The 22,124-nt window shown below is 47.4% G+C and overlaps 1 protein-coding gene across 1 annotated transcript in view; it reads left to right on the forward strand.

Moving 5' to 3' along the window:
• The window catches only part of mcu (mitochondrial calcium uniporter), a 50,619-nt gene that overhangs the window by 10,848 nt on the left and 17,647 nt on the right, over positions 1-22,124 (forward strand). The window contains exon 2 of the mRNA XM_027022975.2: positions 8,993-9,103. Within this exon, the coding sequence (XP_026878776.2) occupies positions 8,993-9,103 (111 nt within the window). The remainder of the gene's footprint in view (positions 1-8,992; positions 9,104-22,124) is intronic.

The following is a 22,124-nucleotide window of genomic DNA, read 5'->3' on the forward strand; positions in this document are numbered from 1 at the left end:
TGTCACAGAGCTTAATGAGTTTTTTGAAAGAATTAGGCATGCAACACTATAGTTCAGCCCATATACAAGGGATATCGCAGTACATCTGATTGGACTTCTGGTAAACCATGAATAATAAAAAAGAAATGAACAGTAGTTCATATTTCAGGATTTGCAGGGTTTACCATTAAAGCACCCACCTCTTTGTGACCTCTCTAAGGGTCTGTTTACACCTCGCATTAACATGTCTTTCATGAAGGTATCTGGATATACATTGGTCAGATTCCATTTACACTTCTCGTTAGAGTGTGTGACCAGAAGGGACCCGATTTTACTCTCCTGTGTAGAAAGGACCAGCTTGTACATCGTTTCCACTTTACTAAGCGCTAACCTGTTACTCCCAGTGTATTATATGCTGTCAAATACTGGAAGAAACCATTTAAAGCAGGCAGTGCCTCCTCTGCCCTGGTGGGAGGGAAGTGCAGTCATCTCACAGAAATCAGGACTGGTGGGAAACAGCTGGGTCTGGTTTTACTGATACAGAACAGACCCACCTGTTATTCCCTCACCTACGACGCCAAGCTTCTAATTTCATTTGTGAGGGTGTCGTCAGAGGTATTTCCGTTTTTGCGTAATTTTACACGGATATCAAAGACCTGACGAAGACCGGTATTAAATTTTGTCAAGATCCATCTCTAACCGGCTCCAAACACGTTGCGAGTGATCTGAGCACAGTACTTCCTGAGGGTGTTTACCTCTGGCTATTCCCAAGGCCAAGTGAAATAAGAACGCGATCATGTCCTAAGCAAGGTGTAAACGGCTTTGCCGTCATGGTGCGCTTTCTCTTCTTGCACTCATAGGTCTCGTGTGGAAGGCAGGCAGGGCGCACTGGGCATTAACAACGCAGTCCCTTCATGGCGGTGCCGGACCGCAACCAAAAACGCAGTGCGGCGCTCTAGCCTTGCTCTTACCTCCAGAGACTCCGGAGCGCTGGAGGCAGGCACTGCAAAAACCGGCCACCTGACCGTGTCACCCAACCCGGATGACCGCCCTCCTGTCGGGCCTTCGCACGGTTCTAGATATCGTTGCAGAGAAACTACATTTAGCACGCCTGCAGACCCCAGACATGAAAGGCATCCAAGCAGGGCAGGGGAATCGTAAACCACGCTTGTCATGCCCCACTCGTCAAAACCAAGGCACGTTACTGCATGAAAGAGATGCTTCCCGCACCGCTGCCTCTGATTCCTGCAGTGTAGGACATGTTAAACTCAGTGGGGATAGGACTATATAATATGAGAAACCAGTACCATACTGCGATTTATATTCTTGATTACATTCAAACCTCAGTGTTGAGGCCTGTGTGAATGAAAGACTTTTGGTAGGGGGGTATAATATATTATTATTATTATTATTATTATTATTATTATTATTATTATTATTAATATCACAAACAGATTTACAAAGGTTGATGCTCTGCTAATAATTAGGAAACATTATATTGAGCCATATGGTGGGAGTTGGCAGCAGCTCTTCATGTTAAAGCCACTTGTTTTTAAGGCATTTGTAATGAACTGGCGATCTGTAGCCACCGCATGTCCTTGCCCCTCCCTCTCAGTCTCTAACACACACACACACACACACACACACACTCTGGCAAGACTGCAGTTGGTTTGGGAGGGCAGCTGCAAAAGAGAAAAAAAGAACAAAGTTCTGTTTGTGTATCCAGGCGTGTCCGTCAGCACAGTTTCCAGAGCAGCTTCCTCTCGGAAAGACCTGGTCCTGCCCGCGTCCTGCCCGCGTCCTGCCCGCGAGCCAGGACAGCCTGGGCCTGTAGAGAGCAGCAGCGAGAGCTGGATGGAGGAGAGACGGTGGGGAGGGAAGGGGTGGCAGAGCGCGTGGAACGGAGCAGAGCTGATGGCAGAACCGGCGTGCTTGAAGCTCCGCTTCACCAGGGGATCCTGAGGGAATCCCTTCTGCACTGAGAGAGAGAGAGAGAGAGAGGGAGAGAGAGGGAGAGGGAGAGGGAGAGGGAGAGAGAGGGGGAGAGGGAGAGGGAGAGAGAGGGGGAGAGGGAGAGGGAGAGAGAGGGGGAGAGGGAGAGGGAGAGAGAGGGGGAGAGGGAGAGGGAGAGAGAGGGGGAGAGGGAGAGGGAGAGAGAGAGGGAGAGAGAGAGAGAGGGGGAGAGAGGGAGAGAGAGAGGGAGAGAGAGAGGGAGAGGGAGAGAGAGGGAGAGAGAGAGAGGGAGAGAGAGAGGGAGAGAGAGAGAGAGAGAGAGGGGGGGGGGGCATGGTGAGGGCAAACGAAACCGTGTTGAAGGTGTGGTTTGAGTGATGGGGCCTGCCCCTCCAAAAAAAAAAAAAACCAAACCATCCTGTAACTTAAACAATTTGCAGGCCATCCCAAGCCAGTGGCAGTCCCTCAGATATATTTTTAGCAAGGCTGTAATTGTTCGCTAAGCCTTTTAAAGGGGGAAGCTGGCGCCCTCTCTGCCTTCTTGCCACAGCGCGTGTGGGGAGGCGGCTCTGCCAGTACATCCGACCTCACACCTTCTCGCAGTCGCCATGGAGTTGCTGTGGAAACGCTCAGAGGAAGTCCCTTCGCAGCCGATTCCTCCTCCTCCTCCTCCTCCTCAGTGCGTGGAGGATGGGCACTCGTGATTTTCAGCTTTAATTGGCGAACTGGTTCCGGGCCGAGCTCTTGTTTTTAACGCGCGACCGCGCTGCCTGTGCCTTCTGTGCGTTGAAGTACACTTGGGCCAGTTGCATTTTTCTCACCGACGTTGCGACAGCCGACCCAAACCCACGGATGGAACGACATCAGCGTCATCACCTGCTGTCGCCACCTAACCAAACCTGTGAAATCCAGTTCCACAACTCTTAACCCGGCCCTGCGGCTGGACCTGCTACATAACCTGGTGCAGTCAGAGAGTCAGCCGGGAGTGTCCCAGCGGCGTCGCTTTTCGCTGTAACTTGGAAACCAGAACAATAATCATTTTAACCTGTCCGACTACATTGTATGCGACGGCTTGGCTGCTTGCTCTCTCACGAGCATCGTTTACCGGTCAGAACTTCTCATGCTTTTGGTTGTTCTGTACAAGTGCTTCCACACCCATCGGAGCAGATGCGTAATTCATTCACACCAGGGAACACGGTGACAAACATCTGTTGCTGCGTCCTAACGAAGGTGTTTTTCTACTACAAGTCTGGCTCTGTTGGCTTTAAAGCAACGGTTGATAACTAGAGGCTAATTTCCTGCAGAGTCAAGCTGGTGTCGCACACTAGTAATTACTTTCCTCCCTGCCAGCGGGGCTGGGTAAGCACGCTCATCCCTCAGGTGACCTGTGTGCACTGCTACAGTCCAGCCGCACAACAGCGCCTCTCTGTCCACGGAGACTAATGGTAGTCATGTGAAAAATCAACTCCGAAGACTTATGTAGTTAAGGTTAAACTGGGTATGAAAACATTCAATCATTTTGCTTTCCCATGGGGATTATAAACATAATATAACTTTAGCTACTGCATCCTGGAATGGGTGTTTTTATGGGAGCAAATTTGGAGGTATTGGAATCACAGACTTGCTATAGTGTGAAAAAATAACATTTTTGCAGTAATTTGACTTTGATACCCTCACTTAGGTCTTTCATGATCTTTAATTCCTAATAGTCCAGTCAGCCTTAGACTCAAACTTGGCAATAATAAAAAAAAAAACTCTTAAAAACCAAAGAAATTCAAGGTTTATTGTGCCAGTTTGGAGACACCAGAAATGAGAGAGCCCCTAAAACTGATGACACCAGACTAGCCAAAGGCGTCTGATCTGTCCAGAAAACCACTGATTAACCCTACGAAAGCTGTACAGTTTTTGCTTCTTTAATGCTTCATGTAAACTTTCATAGGAATTTCGTGCTTTTCCCCCCTCCCTTTCCTCTCTTGACCTTTCCTTTCCTGTTGTCCATTTTCTCTGCTTAGTAGCTCCTCTCTCTCTCTCTCTCTCTCTCTCTCTCTCTCTCTCTCCTCCCCTCTCTGTTTCTCTCTCTCTCCTCCCCTCTCCTTTCCTCAAGAACTCTCACCTCCTAAAAGGCAGCTTGTGTGTACACCCCATTAAGAGTGTGGCGTAACTGCCATTATTTTAAACATGCTGCTTTTCGCACAGCCCGCCCACGCTTGTCTGGTCCGCCGTTTGGAAGGCGAGGAGCGCTAAAATACTATCTGCTGACCACGGAGTGGAACCGGAGCCCTCGTTCAGGCTGCACCAGGCACACACTGTAACGGAGCGGAGGGGCGTGTTGTAGGACGCTCCCTGGGCCAGAGGGGCTATACCTAACACAATCAGCTCAGAGCTCACGCTCCATGTGCACTGGGTTCCTCCTTACTGGGCATTTTTCTTTTAATTCGATCATAGGGTTTTATGGAGATTAGCTACAGTGTGCGCACACACACACACACACACACACTCGCATGTACGCATGCACTAAGAGTTGAATCTGAGCCTGTAGAACATTGTGAATAACATGTTGTGAAATACAAAATCAGACCTGGTCTGGTATGTGAACTCTGATGTCATGTGTGCGTGTGCGCAGGTCTGAACAGGCCATAAAAGAGAAAGGATGAAGGTTGAGGGGAACTAGCTAATTCCTCATTCAGACTGTCTAATCCGTGGTGGAACCAGAACCAGCGTGGTGCCCGCTTGGGTCTCTCTCAGCCCGGCTCGCTCCGCGTCAGCGTTCGGCCGTGGAAGCGGTCGACGTCACCTCGACTTAAAATATCGCTTCCTATAAACGGCGCCGCCTCCCATTCACCTCCTCCCCGTGGGCCGCAGACCCCATCAGACCCCATCAGACCCCATCAGAGGCAGCAGTAGGAAACGCAGGCACCTCACGGTGGCCCAGGGCCTCGTTTCAAGCCTCGTAAAGTCCGTTGGGGTCTCCCGGCGCGATCCCCTCTTTACGGTCGTCCCCCGAGCCTTGATGGCCGGCAGCGGCCCACGATTAGCGGCAGACAGAGGAAGTGCCTTTCATTTAACTGCCCTGAGTGTCGAGGTAAGAGTGCAGTGGCTGTTTCTCTGTCATCTTCTTCCTCCAACACCTTCCCGCTCGCCTTCTCTTTTGGTTGCCTTCTATTTCTGTCTACATCTGTCTCTCTCCTTTCTCTGTCTGTTCTTTCTGTCTCCTCTCTAACTCCTTTCCTGTCGGTTGTTGTGTTTCTCTGTCTACTTCACTCTCATTTTTCTCTCTTTGTCTCCTCTTTGGGTTGCCTTTCTGTCTACTCTCTCTTTTCTTTCTCTCCTGGTCTTCTCTCCCTGCTCCCTGGCACGGCTGCAGGATTGCGGGTGTCTTTATTATGAATGGAGGTGCTTTCCTGCTCAGTCATTCAATGTAGCTGCTCCAGATGCAGCCAGCCTGACGAATTAACCTGATGCCGGGGCTGCAAATTAGTGTTGCACGTTGCACGCGTGTGTGTGTGGGGGGGGGGGGGGGTGTTTCTCTGCAACCGAGCTCAGCCAGCTATGATGTGAAACTGTAATGGCTCATACCATTTTACCATTTTGAGGAATCTCCACTCACACACTAGCCAATCAGACGTCGCTCTTGCTCCCTATTGTGTCTACTGTGTCCTTGACTGAGGTGGTTCACCAGCAGTACAGGGAGAACTTGGTGTCTCATTGTGCGTGCGTGTGTGTCTACGCGTGCTACATATTGTTAAAGCTCATCATGACTAATTTACTGGGAACATGCAGGGATTCCCCCGCTTATCTAGTTCTGCAGTGGAGCTCACAACATCTTAACACCAGCTTTCTTCTGCATCCCACTGAGACCAAACCCGAGTATACACACACACACTCTTACGGTTACCCATTATTTTGCATATTGTGAGAGCTTGCTTAATGTGCTGGAAATCTCATCTTTGCTCTGTATAGTATAGAGAGAGAGAGAGAGGATGGATAAATGGCCTTTGCTTCATCTCCCCCTCATCCTTTGGTATTCCCCTGGGTCACTCAGAGGGCTGAGTACAGCTGTGAGCAGGAGCGTTTGAGTGGTGTGTGTGTGTGTGTGTGTGTGTGTGTGTGTGTTTCTGCAGTATTTCTGAGTGCTTATTGTGTGTGTGTGTGTGTGACGTGCATTAGGGTTTACAGTAGGCATGGGAGAAATGAGAAGAACGTGGTGGTGGCGCAGTGAGAAGCCCGTTCCCATGATGACGTGAGGGCCAGTAAAGGGAAGGCCTGAGAGGACGCAGGGAGCCCATCTTCCCACGCTGCCTTCCAACCGCACACCCCAGGACACGTCGCTTTCCTCCTTAGCCTGCTACACTCTCGAAATGTGAAGCTGCACTCACCCTCATTGTTTCTGCAGCTGTGTGTGTGTGTGTGTGTGTGCGTGCACGTGTTCTCAGAGGAAGCCACACATGCACTTCCCCATACACACATCACACTCGCAAGCTCATGTCGTCTTTTTTTTTTTTTTTTTTTTTTTTGCCCTTGATTTGCTGTTGTATTCAGCACTATTCATGCAGACCTGTGCAGACCGAAAATCTGCATGGTAACAGTTGTTTCCACCCCGATTCTCCAGGTGAACCAAGCCGGTCCTTACCCTCCATCACATCACCATCTCAGCCACACGTGCCGCATGCCCTACTAAATACTTTTGGGCTTAGCGGCTACGCATGTTTGCGGCTTCGGTCCACCTGCCGTTCTTGGAACTGCCCATATTTAGCGCTGCTCTACGTGATCCCAGCCCACGCGGTGGGGAGTGGGTCCTATTAACACCCGATTAGCTCGTGAATTAGCGCGGGTGGTCTTCCATTTGCACCGACCGAGTTGGCCGCCTCTTAACGCGTGCTTAACACCTCTTAAAGCGTAAACGCCACAGTGGGTCTTAGCTGCATCCCAGAAGCGTGCATCTGCCTGGCAGCTTCGGGTGGGTTTGAGCAGCAAGATTACTGCGGCGTTGGGGGGGAAGGGCGTGGGTGGTGGCGTGGGTCGTTGATGCCTTTTGCCCTCAAAAACATTAGTCAGCGTAGGAGGCAAGGACGCTTGCTTGATTTCCCTTTTTTGGGCATCTAGCGAGAGATAAAGTGCTTTTGCACCTTTTGTCTGCTCCTGTAAGGTCACCGTAAAAAAAAACAAACAAAAAAAACACCGGCAACACGTAGCCTGTCTTCGTGTCGTCTGCGGCGCTCATTGTCAGTCAGAACTGGAAAGTAAGTGCAGCTTCACACGAAGCACCTTTCGGTCGCTGTCGAAACAATTCAAGAGACCAATTCAGGCTGCTTGATTAAAAAAAAAACAAAAAAAAAACGGCTGGTGAGCTGTCGTGAAACCACTGGCCCCGCACGTGGCCCCACTGCCCTGTAGCTCGCGTTCCAGCCGGATGCCGCGTGATTTCAGTTCCTCTGAGGGGTCCCACCCTTCCTCGCGTTGGTTGCCTCTGTGTGAAACGTCCTGCTGCTCTCCGAGGGCGGTGGGACGCTGGTGCTCGCGATTCACGCGGAATGCTGTGTCGGGGCCTGATGCCCGTGCTGAGGCGTGTGCACGCACAGCAGCTGCGATGACGGAGCGGAGGGGCTCTCCCGCCTCAGCTTGCTCCTGGAGACCCCACAGGCGGCTCACAGGAGCCTTACGAGCACCATGGCTCCACACGCATCTCCACCGGGGGCTGTTCAGTGCAATCACCAAGCACGTTTGGCTAACCTCAAGACTTAACAAACAGTAACGACCTCTGCGCTGGCCTAATTGGAGCCTGCTATCAGTGTGCTGGCTACCCACATAGGTCTGCGTGTTCTAGAGCAGTGGCTTCCCAATTTACTATGCTCAATTATTCACCTCGACACACAACAGCTACAGATGGGCGTGTACATGCACACTTGAGCGATGTGTGAATATGCACCTGTTTGTCTGTTTTTAAAAAGACAAATGTTCTGTGGGGCTGATTTGAGGACTAGCTTGCCGTTGCCATGTGAACTGTGGGAACAGCATCCTGTGGGCAAGCCTATAAAATGCTCCGTTATGTTAAATGAGCAGCGTACCGTGCTAGTCGGCACAGGGCACTTCTAATTGGTGCCACTGTCAAGTCTGAGCGGCTGACAGCCGGCTGATGGCCACTGTCCGCCTGCCAGGCTGTCTGGCGTCCCTGGCAACCGGCTTCGCTAGCTACACCTTTACTACTTCTGTCTGGATGCTAATCGGAAGACGATCGCTACATGTGAAAGGCACCACACAAGTGGAAGATCTTTCTCACTTAGTCACGCAGCTGAGAAACCCTTGCCGTGTGACACCCACCCCTGGTGTCTGGGCTTTCTTCACACCCACATCGCTTTCTCTCCACCTCCTCTTTTTTCCTCACTCTCCCTCGTTCTCGCTCTCCGAGGGCAATGGACCAAGCGCCCCGTGCCGCTCCCTCTGGTGTGAAAAGTACACAGGGATGCTTTGTGACACTGACTTATGAGCTCTGTGCCTGCATCGTCTGTGGTGATGCGAGGTTTCCAGTTATTCCAGACCCTGCGTTGCCATGCCATCATAATTCCCTCCCTCCCTCCCTCCCTCCCTCCCCACAACGCACACCTCCGCATTCTGTGCCTCTGTATATGCCGCTCTCGTTCTCATATGATCTGTGAGTACCAGTGTATTTTAAGAGAATTAATTGATTGTACTTAATTGACAATGAGTCTAATTGTTGCTAATGAAGGCTGTGATGGGGAACGGCTGTGGTAGGTAATTGGTGTAGTTAGACACAGAGGAGAAATGTGTTCTCTGGAACATGTGTGCTTGGGTGATATTTTTGGATCTACCCATAGAGCTAAAACTTCTAGGTTAGAAGTTAGCAGGTTAGGAAGCTTTTTTTGAAATTAAACGTAAATATTTTGCAAATTTTGCAAAACAAAAATTTTTCTGTTTATTTATTTATTTATTTATTTATTTATTTTTAGATGGAATTGTATTGGCCCCGTGCAAAACTGTGCTGTTACAGTGTCTTTTTCCATGACTTCGCTCTGATGTGGTGATTTGGCCTCCTGTTCTGTAGGAGGTGCTGTCGGGGCCATTTGCCCACCAGAGTGTGAGAAGAGGACATTCCCTGCGGTCTGCCGGCAGGGCAGCACTCTTCAGCCAGCCCAGCGCCTCACTACCTCCCCAGGTTAGCACCTTTAGAACATGTCACACAGCGTAACACACTGTATGGTCAGAAATGACTGTTTTACTCCTCTACTACAGACAGTACTGTGTGGCCATGTTTTTAAGTTGCAGTGTCTATATTAGAGATGTCAAACTCAGTTTAGATAAAAGGCCACATTGCACTCAGTCCAACTTCAAGTGGGCCAGACCAAAAAGTGGTTAAGTGAAAATCAGTATCGTACCTCTGCTCTTAAGTGTGTTAATTTCTCATCATTTATCCAGAACATATACAGTTTAAATGCACAAATTAAAATATAGATCGCACACATAACAGATGAACAGACTGCAACTCATTACCAACCAGAAACCTGTTTTGTCAAGTGGTTTTGTTTAGAAACAAAATGGTTGCCCTGAGAGGTTTTCTTTCTTTTTGTTTTTTTTTTGTTTTTTTTGCATTGCTGGAATGTTATAAGCAAACAGATACATATATTCCACATATATTTCTTTGCTGTATGGGTGCACTGACATTAAAAAACTAAATTTGCTACAAGTAAACTAAAGCTACCGTGCATTGCATTGATGTCACAAGATTAGTAACTTTTCCCATGATTGCAGTTTATCTACTTAGATTTTTTTTTCGATTTGAAACTTCACTTCTTCTCAATCCAGTTTCTATTTATTTATTTGTTTCATTTGTGCATTAGCAAGCAAAATTGTATGTCTGACAGCCCAGCTGTTTTCCTGATGACAAAACGCCCTGCCATTCTGATGCAAGTGCTAATCTAAGCATATCTGAAAATCCAACACTTTTCTGAAACCACATCTTATCTTGCTATTTAGTACACTATTTTGGGAGTCTGCCAATGTGATGTCATGTCTGAAAGCATATACTGAAGAATATCCATTGTGGATTCAAACTGAAATCCCATACTGCATTGCAGCAGCCCTAGATAGTGTCCACACAATGTACCCTAGTGACAGTTTCATTATAATGCACTATATTGCTTAAAACAATTAATACACTATCACGAATGTAGCTAATATAGCTTCGCTGTATGGAGCAGACTCGGAAGATTCATGTACTTAGCATTTAAAATAAATTGTTCAATACTCAAGCAGTGAATTGAGGTCATAGGCACATCCCTAACACTAAATAACCTTTCACTAGGTGTTTTGAAACTATGGTTTGGACTCCGAATCCACATAGAAATTTCACTGCTATGATCTGCCTAATGGTTCATAATAAAAAAAAGTGCTTGGCTGGATGAATTAGATTAGCATGCACACACACTAAAGACCACTGCATGGGGGCCATGGGACTATAATTTTGACTCACCGCGTCGGATTAGGACTTTACCCAAGGCTGCAGACGGAGCATGTTTGTTGTGCATTTGAGGTGTTTTTATCTCATAGTCCTATGTATATCTCACCATAGACACCCCTAGGATGTTGAGCTCGATCAAATGTTTGACAATTAGGCCTTTTTCTCAGTGTAATCAATTGTTTTCAAGCTTGCACCAAACATTTTGGGGAAAATTAAATTGTGTTATTTCTGACCAATATTTCGACCAATTCTGACCAATTTATATAGTTTCTTCTTAGGAGCATATTCATGGTCTATGTAGCATCTCAAATTATAAATGAACCAAATTAAAACTGCAGCAAATGGAAAACCTTTTCCTACATGAAAACAATCAGATAGATTCATGCTGTTGCTGCTACATTTTTTTAAAGCAGCACTAGAAAGCAGCTGTTACGTCTATGGTCATAAACAGTGAAAACAGCTTTGGAAAGCAATAAAAGAAAGTCTTGAGAATCCAGTTAAAACCTTGACAGCGTTATTAATATGTGCCAGCAAATGCAGTTTTTTCCAATTTGTAAAGTTGGGCCGTCTGTTTTGCATTTATTGCAGTTGCTAGATTAGCAAGTTGTTCCGAAGGAGCAGAGTAGGGCAGAACCATCCCTGGTGACCACAGCATTCGACACACCTCATCTCACCCTCTCTCTTACTGTAAACCCGGCACATCTGTGCTGCGGGGGCCGTTCCTCCCCCGATCAAGCCAAGCGTCGCGCTCCTCCCGCCTCCCGGGAGCCGTTGCGACCGCGAGCTTCCTGTATGCTCTGTTTGTTTAGGACTTCGCTGTTTGGGGACAGTGGCCATGGCAACTGGCGACAGCGCTGCCAGCCCTTCCCTGAATGCGACACCCCCGCAGAAACGGAGTGAGTCCACCGCTTACCTCCCCTCCCCGGAGCAGCCGGGCGCAGCGTCGCAGACGTGTGGCGCCCCGTGAACGACCCCGAGGTTAAGTGTGCGCGGCGCTTGTCGCACCGCTCGCTGAGCGTTCAGGCCGGATCCAGAGCTGAAACGGATCCAGAACTGAAAACAATTACAAGGAGACACAAACAGATTCCGTTCTTACCAAACATGCTTGCGAGCGCTTCACTGTTTGCGTGCACTTGGGTGTGTGGTGGGGATGGTGGTAGTATTGGTAGTAACAGCAGTAGTAGTGGTAGTAGCACTCGTGGTGTTGGTAGTTGTGGTGGTGGTAGAAGTGGAAATATCACCTTTCCTGGCGTATTTCCTACCCTCAGGGAGCGCGAGAGTTCATTATCATAATGCTCGGAGCAGCAGACGGCAGCGGCCAGGGGAGGCCCCCCCCCCCCCCTTCTCGTTTCCTTCCCGCAGTCCTGCGAGTGAACGTTTGACATCTCGCGTGTGATGGAGTGAAATGATGGAGTGTGTGGAATGCCGTGGAGTAGAGCTCTGTAGCCATTAGAATACGCCCACAGAACAGACCTCGCGCGCGCGTGCGTGCGTGCGTGCGTGCGTGCGTGTGTGTGTGGTAGGGGGGTAGCTGTCAGGGAGGAGGGGCCAGGTGTCGAGTTTCAGGAACAAGGAGGAAAAAGGGAGAACTGAAGAGAAAAATAAAGGCCGCTTTTCTCCAAGCTTTGTCTGCTCTCTCCCCACCGTTTGAAAAGGCTGCAGAGACCCTGTGTGGCCCTTTGGATGTGGCTTCTCTATTCTTTCTTTTTTAAGTTGTGCTAGGGCAAAAGTTGACTTCAGCTGAACAGCCTCAATTCCTTAGTTACATAGTGCTGTTCTACGCGCTGTGTCTGTCACTCTTCTTTTCTGTTATGGTTCGACTGTATTATTCATAAATTCCACCATCTGGTGCCACTTCCGAGCCTGGCTCCTGTCAGGGTTCGCGTCTGCTGGGGGGGTTAAGACCTCGCCTCTTTCACTGAGGGGTTTCTTCCTGGGTTTCCCATAAAAATGCTTTGGGACAATATCTGTTGCAAAAATTGCTGCCCAAATGAAATGGACTCGAATAAGTCTGTGCGCCCCCACTTCAGGAAGCATTAGTCTAAACATGTCTCATCCGGCAGTTAATGTGTCGTGAGCGAACTGTGCACACAAATGATCTCAATCTTTTATTCAGTTTGGCTGCGCTTCGAAATCTGCGTGCTTCTCTATCTCCTGCCTACAGCCAGACGGTACCCTTCACCCCCATCTATCCCCCCATCCCTCTCTCTCTGCACCCCCCCCCCCCCACCCCCCCCCCCCGCGCGCAATGCTGTAGCGAGAGGCCAGATTCCGCATCGATCGTCAGGAGCGGCAGCTCTTTGCCTGTCCTGTGCTGACAGGCTATCGCTCTAGCCTAAGAGAGGGAGGCAAACACCGTATTCACACAGGGCCAGGATATGATTTTTACACACACACACAGACACACAGAAAGAAAGAAGGAATTACCTATGTAACATATATGATGAGAAAACGGATACGTTAGAGACTGCCGTGGCACGTACCACCGGCCCTGGATCTTACCCACATGTTCCACCACTTAGTTGCTGTTTGGAGTAATTCCAGCATTTGAAAAGCGGAAGGCGGACGTTCACCACATGGGCCACGCTGGTATCTGCAGTGCACGGTGATGCGTGGTGTCTGCTGCATCACACAGCCTTGTGGCCCTTGTGGCCCTTGTGGCCCCGTCCCCTTCACTTTATGGGCTCCACTCAGCACCTCATCATGCGGTATACTCTCCATTTCCACTGACTGACTGTAAATTGGGGTTGGAAAGAAAAGTGTACACACATGCACGCATGCACACAATTTCTCGCGTGCGTGCGTGCTTGTGTGTGCGTGTGCGTGCGTGCTACTTTTACTCTGTGAGTTTGCAGCACCATATATAGTGTGATCCTAAATCATCTAAGGCAGCGCTGCAACATTCTTTTGCCTTATTTGCACTGGGCTGAGAGAAGCTTCCTGGTCTGGGAGAAGCTTCCATCGTTTTTACTCTGTCCTTGGAAAAAGATGCCCCTTCACCAGACACACACACACACACACACACACACACACACACGTTCAGTAACAGGAGATTAACGACTTTCCCTCTCACTTGGTTTGACTTCTCTATCACACACCAGGAGGGAGTTTGGTATTAGGTGTGTGTGTGTGTGTGTGTGTGGATGTGTGTGTTTGTGTATGTGCACGCGTGCATGTCCAGCATATCAGTCAGAATTCTCAATAATTTGACCCCACCGCCTGAGACCAATATACACATGGACACTAAAGCGAGATGAAATGACCACGTCTTCCACTGTGCTGTGGCTCTTTGGGGTCACGTCCCTGTACCCCAAGTCCAAACCCAGATGCCCAGAGCGAGATGTGGGCATTCTCTCCTCACCCCAGCCCAGAGTCGCCGGTTTGGTGTCACGCTGGAACCTTTCCCTATTTTGAAAAACACTGCGCCACTGTTATGACACAATTAGGTTAAAATACCAAAAGAAAGAGCCAATCCAATCCCCCCTGGTATTTTCTCCAGGGGTTTCTATTAGATTAGTAGAATGCATGTCACATGGAAATCCACACTGTGTGTATTAGGCCTAAACTCTAGACTTCTCAGGCAGTGTGTCTGTGTGTGTGTATGTGTGTGTGTGTACACGTGTATACATGCAAGTGTCCTTGATTGACTATGTAATCTTGATCATGTAAACAGGAAATGCACGGCACTCTACACATTCAAGCATTATCCTGCACACCTGTGACATGGCAAAATCAATAATGGCTTAAAGAAAGCAGGCTACAGCTCCCAACGCACAGTTTAATCTTCTATGCTAACATTCCTTATCCTCAGATGAAGGGCCCTTCACTGTAGCTGCAAGGAGCACGCAGTACTTGATCAGCTTTTTAAAATGCATTTATTCCACGTTTCTATACGCGTGAGAGTGCCCCGGTTATGCCCGTAGCAAGCATCAGTGACAAAGCTGCAGAAGATGCCAGGGTGGGTCCTCAGTGCTCAGTTCGGGTGTGACCAATGAGTTTGTATCTATCAAGGGCAGCTGGAGTGCAGGAGGGTCCCGCTGCAGGCACAGGTGGCCAGGCAGGCTAGGCCTCCCTGGATTTCAGTGGTATTCAGTGGCCCGATCAGCCCATCGCTTGTTAATCATTACCACAGCACTGGCCTGGGTAGCACTCATGCTGCAGAGAGGCTGCCATATGCAAACGAGTCCTCTAACCAATCACAGTATTGCAGCAACGGTCCTGACCAATCGCCGACATTCCAGATGAGCGTTTTTGTGGGTGTTCTGATGAATCACGGTATTAGTATTAATCATGGCATTAGAAGAATTTTGTTTGCGCAGCCGATGAAGCATCCGAACCGTCCTGTTTGTCTGGAAACCTTGTGCACTGCACTGCAGCTCTGAACATCTGTCCATCCATCTGTCCGTCCCTCTTCTTTAAAACATTTTAGTACTTTCAGTCATATCGTGCAGCTTTAGTGACTGTGGTAACGTTAAAGCCCCACGGGAACCGGGAGGTCCCGCGACAGCCCTCGTGCTTCCCGCCTTCGGCCTACTAACTTGGTCCCACTTTGTGTGTGGAAGTCAAGGGTTTCACACCGAGGCACCTCCACACCGCGCCTCTGGGGAAAGGTGGAAAGAAGGAGCGGGCGAAGGAAAGCAGGGAGAGAGGGAACTGGGGAATCGAGACGGCTCCCAGCAAATTGAAGGCGGTTGAGATCACAGAATGAGAGGAATACTAAGACCTCTGCTGGATCATGAGAGAGCGCACGCGTGTGTGTGTGTGCCCGTGTGTAGGCTGGGGGAATACACGTGAGCCAGAAGGAACTGCCCTTGTGACCCATTCGTCTTTGTTCATGCTCTTAATGAGGAGGTGGACATGGTGCCCCACAGAAGATCCTCTGCTCAGCTCAGAGCAGCCTGAAGACCTTCTTCTTGTGTACGGCCCTCAGCAGTCTGCCTCCACTCATCCACATGTATGCCACGCAGTCTCAGTGAATAGAATTTCCATCTTGCCGTAAACCTGCAAATCTCCCTGGTTCCGGTGTCTCGGTCGCGAGGCAGCTAACTGAATGAAGTCCTCCTTTCATCTGGAAGCAGACTCACCCTGGAAGGAGATCCTCATCAACGCCGTCAGGTGCTCTGCAGTTCGGAGGCAGCCCTGGCGGAATGACTGCGCAGTGCACGCCCACCCTTTAGCACGCCCGCGGACCCTCAAGATGAGGGAGGTCAATGCCTCCTGCAGATGCACAGCACGCTCGCGCGCATGTGTGCACGCACAGACACACACACACACACGCACGCGCCTCGCTGAGCATACAAAACTGGGCGTGACTGCAGTCCAAACAGTACATTTATGCCCATATGGGAACACAACAGTCTAAGACGCGGTGCATTTTGTATATTTTGCAGCCAGGGAGAGCCGTAGAAGTGGTGCAGCTGTGCAAAGAGCACCGAAGATAGGCAGCCTCCGTGGGCAACATGGGTGGGTGCTGGGGTGTGGGGGATTGGTGGGCTTGAACAGAGGCCATTTGCTCCTTTTGAGAAAAGACTATTTCAAAGATGTGAGGAAAGTCTCTTTCTTTGCTTCTGCGTGACTTGTCAGTCCATTGATCTCCTCTGAAGCGAAGCCTCAGACAGAATCGTTTGATTAATTAAAGTTTGTGCTCCAGTCCTCTGGGGCCCCCATCTAGCCTATGTGCACTTGCCAGCCACTTTCTTATACCAGTTTTACCCGAATGACTAGTGTTTAGCCCGTGTTTTTGACATGTTTGATTATTTTTGTACTGTATAGGTGACTCAGGTTGGAGGCAGTTACCAGCAGCGTCGGTCACTGTTGCGCTTTAAATGGGCATCTGCCCTCGGCATCAAAAGGGATATGGCGGTCGATATGTAGGTCACTGAAAGGGGATGTGAGCTTAGTTTACTACTAGTTCAATATAGAAAAGATGACTTGGCTTTTCATTTTCTGGCATTTCTGCTTGTCTTTATTTTAGTCCTGACATGGATTAACCCTGGGCCAGAACTACACTATAGAACTGAATCCCTGAACCGAATCAAACAGAATCTTCTTGCACCATTTACAGCATTTAGCTGATGCTTATTATTCAAAGCAACTAACAATTATAACGGACTACAATTAACTATATTTTAATAATATAATAATAATTCAATATAGCTCACTAATGAGCAAGATTATTATAAATATTTTTTTTTTGCTTGTGTTACTGGTTACACCAGACGTTAAAAGTACAGGTTTTGGGGGAATGGGGTTGGGCTTCTGAGGGAAGGCTATTCATGTCTCAAAACGTGTCTCCCTGTACGCGTGTCAGGGTTGCTAGGTTACCTGGTCCAGAACGCAACCGTAGGAAAGACAGGGCTCTGCACTAGCACCCAGGCAGGGGCGCATACTTCGCTTACCTGTCCTCTATTTCTCCTTGCACTGTCCTCTTCAAATGTAGACCCACTTCAAAAGGCACGCGAAGGCCCCGTGCACTTCGGAGGCACTTTGATCATTAATCCTGCACTTACTAATCTACACATATACTTATTAAAAAATTTTCTAAACGTCTCCTGTTACTTGTTTGTATGTTCCTTCTGTTTATTTGCTCTGACAAAGAACTAGTGTAATGATATCCTTAGACTGCAGCATGAAGCACTACCATAAAAATTATTTCCAAGGAGACACAACATTCAAGTGCAGCTTGTTCTGGACATTTAATAAATGCTATCAATGTAAATGCAGACATGAGTATTTAAATCTCAGCCCTTGAGGTTCAGGTACAACATGTAAAACATATCAAATTAGTACGCCATTTAGAATTTTTGCCAATTTATTCCACATGCGAGATATTGATTATATAAATGTATATAAAATACATATAATATAATAGACATGTATATATATTTTTTGTGTGTGTATATACACACACAACAACAACAAAAATAACAATGATAATAAATATTATTATTGTTGTTGTTGTTGTTGCTGTAATTATTTTATTCATGTTAATTATGTTTGTATAATTGTTTGTTTTACGAATGCCATTGAAAGAGTGTTCATTTAGGATCTGAGTCCACCCCTGCCCAAGCCAATTTAGACTCTTCAGTGCTGGGCGTTCTGCTTCAAGTGTCATATATTTTGCCATGGTGACTCTACTTCCCAGACAAGCATGTCTCTTTCTACATTGTGAAATGTTGCATGGAGTTCCTGCATCCTCCTGCATCTTTTCCTGCATGCAGTTCCTGCGTCCTTGCAGCCATGGTGAATTGGTCACTATTACAGCTGTTGATCATGGATTCAGCCTAATCCAGCCTCTTTTCGGATTGGTGCCACTCTGTGCCAGATTAGTCACTCTGCAGCCACTCAGGAAAATGGCAAGCAGCATTTCTGCCATGCCAAAGCGTGCCCGCATCACGGCCTGATGCCGTATCTCTGCAATCGTGCTATGACCACAAAACTGGACCCCAACCCCTTTTTTATGATAATGTCTTGAATTCCATTTTAGGTTTGTATTAATCTAGCCCTAGATAAATAGGATGTTACACAACTCCCATTTGCTTAATAAAAACTAGCCATTGTGTTTAGACTGATGTTTTACAGTGATGAGTAACAAACAAAGTGCATTTAAACTAAACTAAATTACAGTGCATTACACATATTGATATTTCAAGGAGGAAAGGCTGGTTTTAACAGTAAGTTGTTTTGTAACTCTGACGTGGTGAGTTGGTCAGAGTATCTGCAGGCATCTGTAACTAGGCACAGTTACAAGTTGCACCAGGCCAGCTGGCATGCGTGATTAGCTGAAACACTACCGCACGTGCAAACCCGAGTCACTGAATTGAAGACAAACGGGCAAGTATCTACTCACCCTCATTACTCTTTTGTGGGTTGTGACTGTTTAATCACCGTGTCTCTCTTCCACTGTGCTTGGAAAAAAAAATGCATCACAAGTTTCTGCCAAGAGAGGGAAAGAAAGAATGTTTGCTTAGCTTGAGACTTTGTGAATCTTTTATTTACAAATTGTCATCGTGCTAATTGGAAACCATATTAGGGAAACCTTTGTTTCAGTCTAGACAAGGCATGATCATGATTGATCATGAGTGTGCAGTTGATCTTGTTGCACAAACCATGAAAGTTGAACATTGAGAAAATACACATGCAGGTGCATGTTTTAATGTCAGTAACGTTGTGTGAGCTCTGAGTGGGATGTTGCATTATCTGGGTTTGGGGAATTGCAAATCTATAGCCTGCCACACACTTCCAAGAATTGGCCAATTGGAGCGCCTCCTCCGAACAACATAGCCACAGGGAGTTATGGCATCTGCTATAGCACTCCTTGTGTGTGTACACGCACATGGTGTTTAGCTTCACGTACATCAAAATGAGGGATGAATTTTAATTGCTTGCTGCTTTTCCACTTGACTACCATTCGGGGTTTGTGCAGCGAATGATCACCTGTCTTTCTGCTGTAGTAAATTTCCAAAGAGTGTGAGTGAATCATAGAGCTCTGACGCAGTGTTGTTCTAACACTGCAGTTACAATGAGTGTTTTAACGGAGGTGCCACAGTGGTGTACCACAAGCCTACTTTTAAGTAAAAGGTGCACGTTGATCTAGCAAACAATTTTCCGTTATTCTACGTTTTACAGATGTGGCATTTAAAAAATATGCAATTAACTGCGGTAAGCCTCATTGGCAAAATTGCCTTAAACACAGTAATACTTTCTAAGATTCCAATGACTAAAAGTTTTAAATACCCAGGGAATGTATTTTGAAGTGAAAGAGTTTGTATGATGCTAAACTGGTATGAATTATCCAGGAAGTTATAAATATAAAACATAAATATGATAGAACACTACTCAAATTGGTGGATCTGTTGTAGCTAAGAACAACATATGGACCCCCATTTTACATTGGAATGGGAGAAATTTTGCTAGAGTCACTTACTAGAGTTTGGATTGGATTGGTATTCATAGAACACACTTTGCATATGTAAATTGTTTGCCCAGAAGAGCAACATTAACCTCATTAGAAAGAAAACACAGACTTGGGTTCCCTGGGCCTTTAATTACACTGTATGTGGAATTAGTTTGAGATTTAGAATTGGAGTTTGAGCACTTAAGCGTGACTTACATGAAACCAGGTGAAATAAATCAATGATTAAACATCCAAGACCATTAGTATATTATAACAAATTCCAGTAAAATAGTCAGTTCTTTTTTTTTTTTTCTCCCCTCGGTGTGACATGACATACATATATCTCCATATTTTCCTAAACCTGGAGACCACAGCATTTAGCTGTATTATGCAGCACCCTCAGACTGGGAGGGGCCAGAGCTGTTGTACAGCATGAAGAGGTGTTGCAGCGCGCCATGCGAGCGGTGCAGGTGTTACAGTGCTTCACCGATTGGACTAGAGGTTTTGTCGCAGGAAGCAAGTCACTAAAGACTGCGGGAGAGATGCGCAGGTGTGTGTGTGTAAAGAGTGAGGTTTCCCTGCAGTGCCATAAGGTCAGACAGGGCACAGGGTTGCAGCTTGTGTGATCTGCAGTCTAATGAACACGTGAATCAGTGAGCAAAGCCATCTGTCTCTATACGCAATCAAGCAGTATCAAACCGAGCAGTCAGCAGGCTGCCTCATGTACTCACACGTGAAATGCAGAGAAATAGCACATGCAGCGTCATACCGAGAAACAGGACATACTGCATGTTCTGTTTCTTGGTATGATACTGCATCATGCACAGAAATGGCACATGCAGGGTCATACAGAATGTAGTACTTTGAAAGTGCCAGAGAGCTAAGTCTGCAGAAGTCATTAGAAAAGTGAGAAATGTCAATTCTGTGACCTATAAATCTGACGTGCCAGCTGACTGGAATACTGGAACACACTGAAGACTCCCATGTGCAATCACACCAATGGCCAAGTTCATTTCGACCTGAGACAGGTGCATCATTTTATATGGAAAGGACATTTTATGGTGCTTTTTAGGATTTTTGAACTCTGACTAGAAATTTTAGCTGCTGTTTGATTCAGTCTAGAGTGATTAGTGTAAATATATGTGAAATTGACAGCAGTGAGTGCCTGCGTGTGCTCCTCTGTGCAATTAAGAATTGGGCTTGATCAATAATGCACGGCATCGTCTTTGCAAGGCCAGGTGAAGAGCCACTCTGCGCGGAGAAAGCAGCTGCCGGCTTGGTGCCTAGTAAAAAAAAATGCACTGGGTGAGGAAGCAGGCATTACATGAGCTTGCTTAGTCATTTGATCTCGTAGATGAAGAAAGCTGGGGAGGAGAATCCAGCTCTAATCACTCTTGGCAGCCTTGGAAAGAATAAAGGATTATGCCCAGCACAGGCCGACGGTGGGACGCAGCGAGGCAGGAGGGGCCAGCATTAAAGGAAAATGACGACATCATTTCTGCAAGTCACTGAGTTTTGGAACAGTGTTTATTTTTGGTGAAATGTCTTCCTTTATACATAGACTACAACACAAAAAAACTTGATCTCCCACAGGCGTTGGCAGGGCATATATCTGTGTCCACATGCATAAAAACTGTTCAGTATTGTGAGGTCCTAATTCATGTCACACAATCACTGTAGTTTTTTTTAAAAAAATGTATTACCGCAAATATTTTAGCACGCAATCGCTATTTCTCCATTAGCAGTACAGCCGGTATTCCAGATTTAGTTGGTTGCGTTCCTCTGTCTGAGAGGGCAAGCGCTGGGGTCATTGGGGGTCGTTCACAAGGCGCAGACGTGAAGGTGTGCTGCAGACACGCAGTCTTTTTTTTTTTTTTTTTTTTTGCGCGACACACGTCCAGAAAAGATATGTAAATGAGCAGCAATGCATTACTACACAAAATACAAAAAAGGAGCAGAAAGCGAAAAGCAGTAGCAAATCCACACAGATTATGCGCTCTGAGATTATGTATGTCCTGTTCTGTGCTGGGCCTTGCAGATGCAAGTAATTGCATGACTACATTATGCCAGTAATTGCATCATCATTTGTAACGCCCCATTGCAATGCTGCATTAGCAGTATACCAGAAAAAAGCCGTTTCTAAAAGCCGTTTTGCTGCTTCGACCTATTCACCATTGAAGCCTATGTGAGACAGCCAACAGCGACACACGCACGACTGCAGGGCCGCAGTCTTGGGGTGGGAGGTTTGCATCTAAGCTGGATGATCATATTGCAGTCACCGTTTCCTCGGGGACGGCTTTTGTGTGTGCAGTAGCTATGATGCCCCACCCTCACTATGATTGCTGTCTGTAGGAATGATTCAAAAGAGTGAGTTCAGCACTGAGTCAGCAAACGGCCTGCTCTTTGTGTGGGGTGGGGTGGGGTCATGATGCCGGTCAGGAGAATGTGTCTTCACGGGGTTTTGCCCTCCTCCTCCTGACCCCTTTAGGCCAGTGGTCCTCAGACCAGTTCCCTTCGGCTCATATCTGTACTCGCCCTGCTCCGGGTTCAGCTCATTATGTGCTCGTTGCTTAGCTGACACGCTCAGTTAGGTGGGACATAAACGCTGCAGAGCGTGGCATATGACTGAGCGTGGCAACTATTACCTGTTTACAAAGGGAACCTCCGTCTCATAGTGTGAAAGGGTACCTTGCCATTCAGGACCAGGTTTCCCCCTTTGGTGTGTGTGTGTGTGTGTGTGTGCGTGCGCTCCAGAACCAGTGAAGCTAACTGTCTCCTGTGATTTAGGGTGATTAAGATGATTGTGGCCATTAGGCTTTGGTG

The sequence above is a fragment of the Electrophorus electricus genome, chromosome 11, assembly GCF_013358815.1.
Source record: "Electrophorus electricus isolate fEleEle1 chromosome 11, fEleEle1.pri, whole genome shotgun sequence".
NCBI classification, from domain to species: Eukaryota; Metazoa; Chordata; class Actinopteri; order Gymnotiformes; family Gymnotidae; genus Electrophorus; species Electrophorus electricus.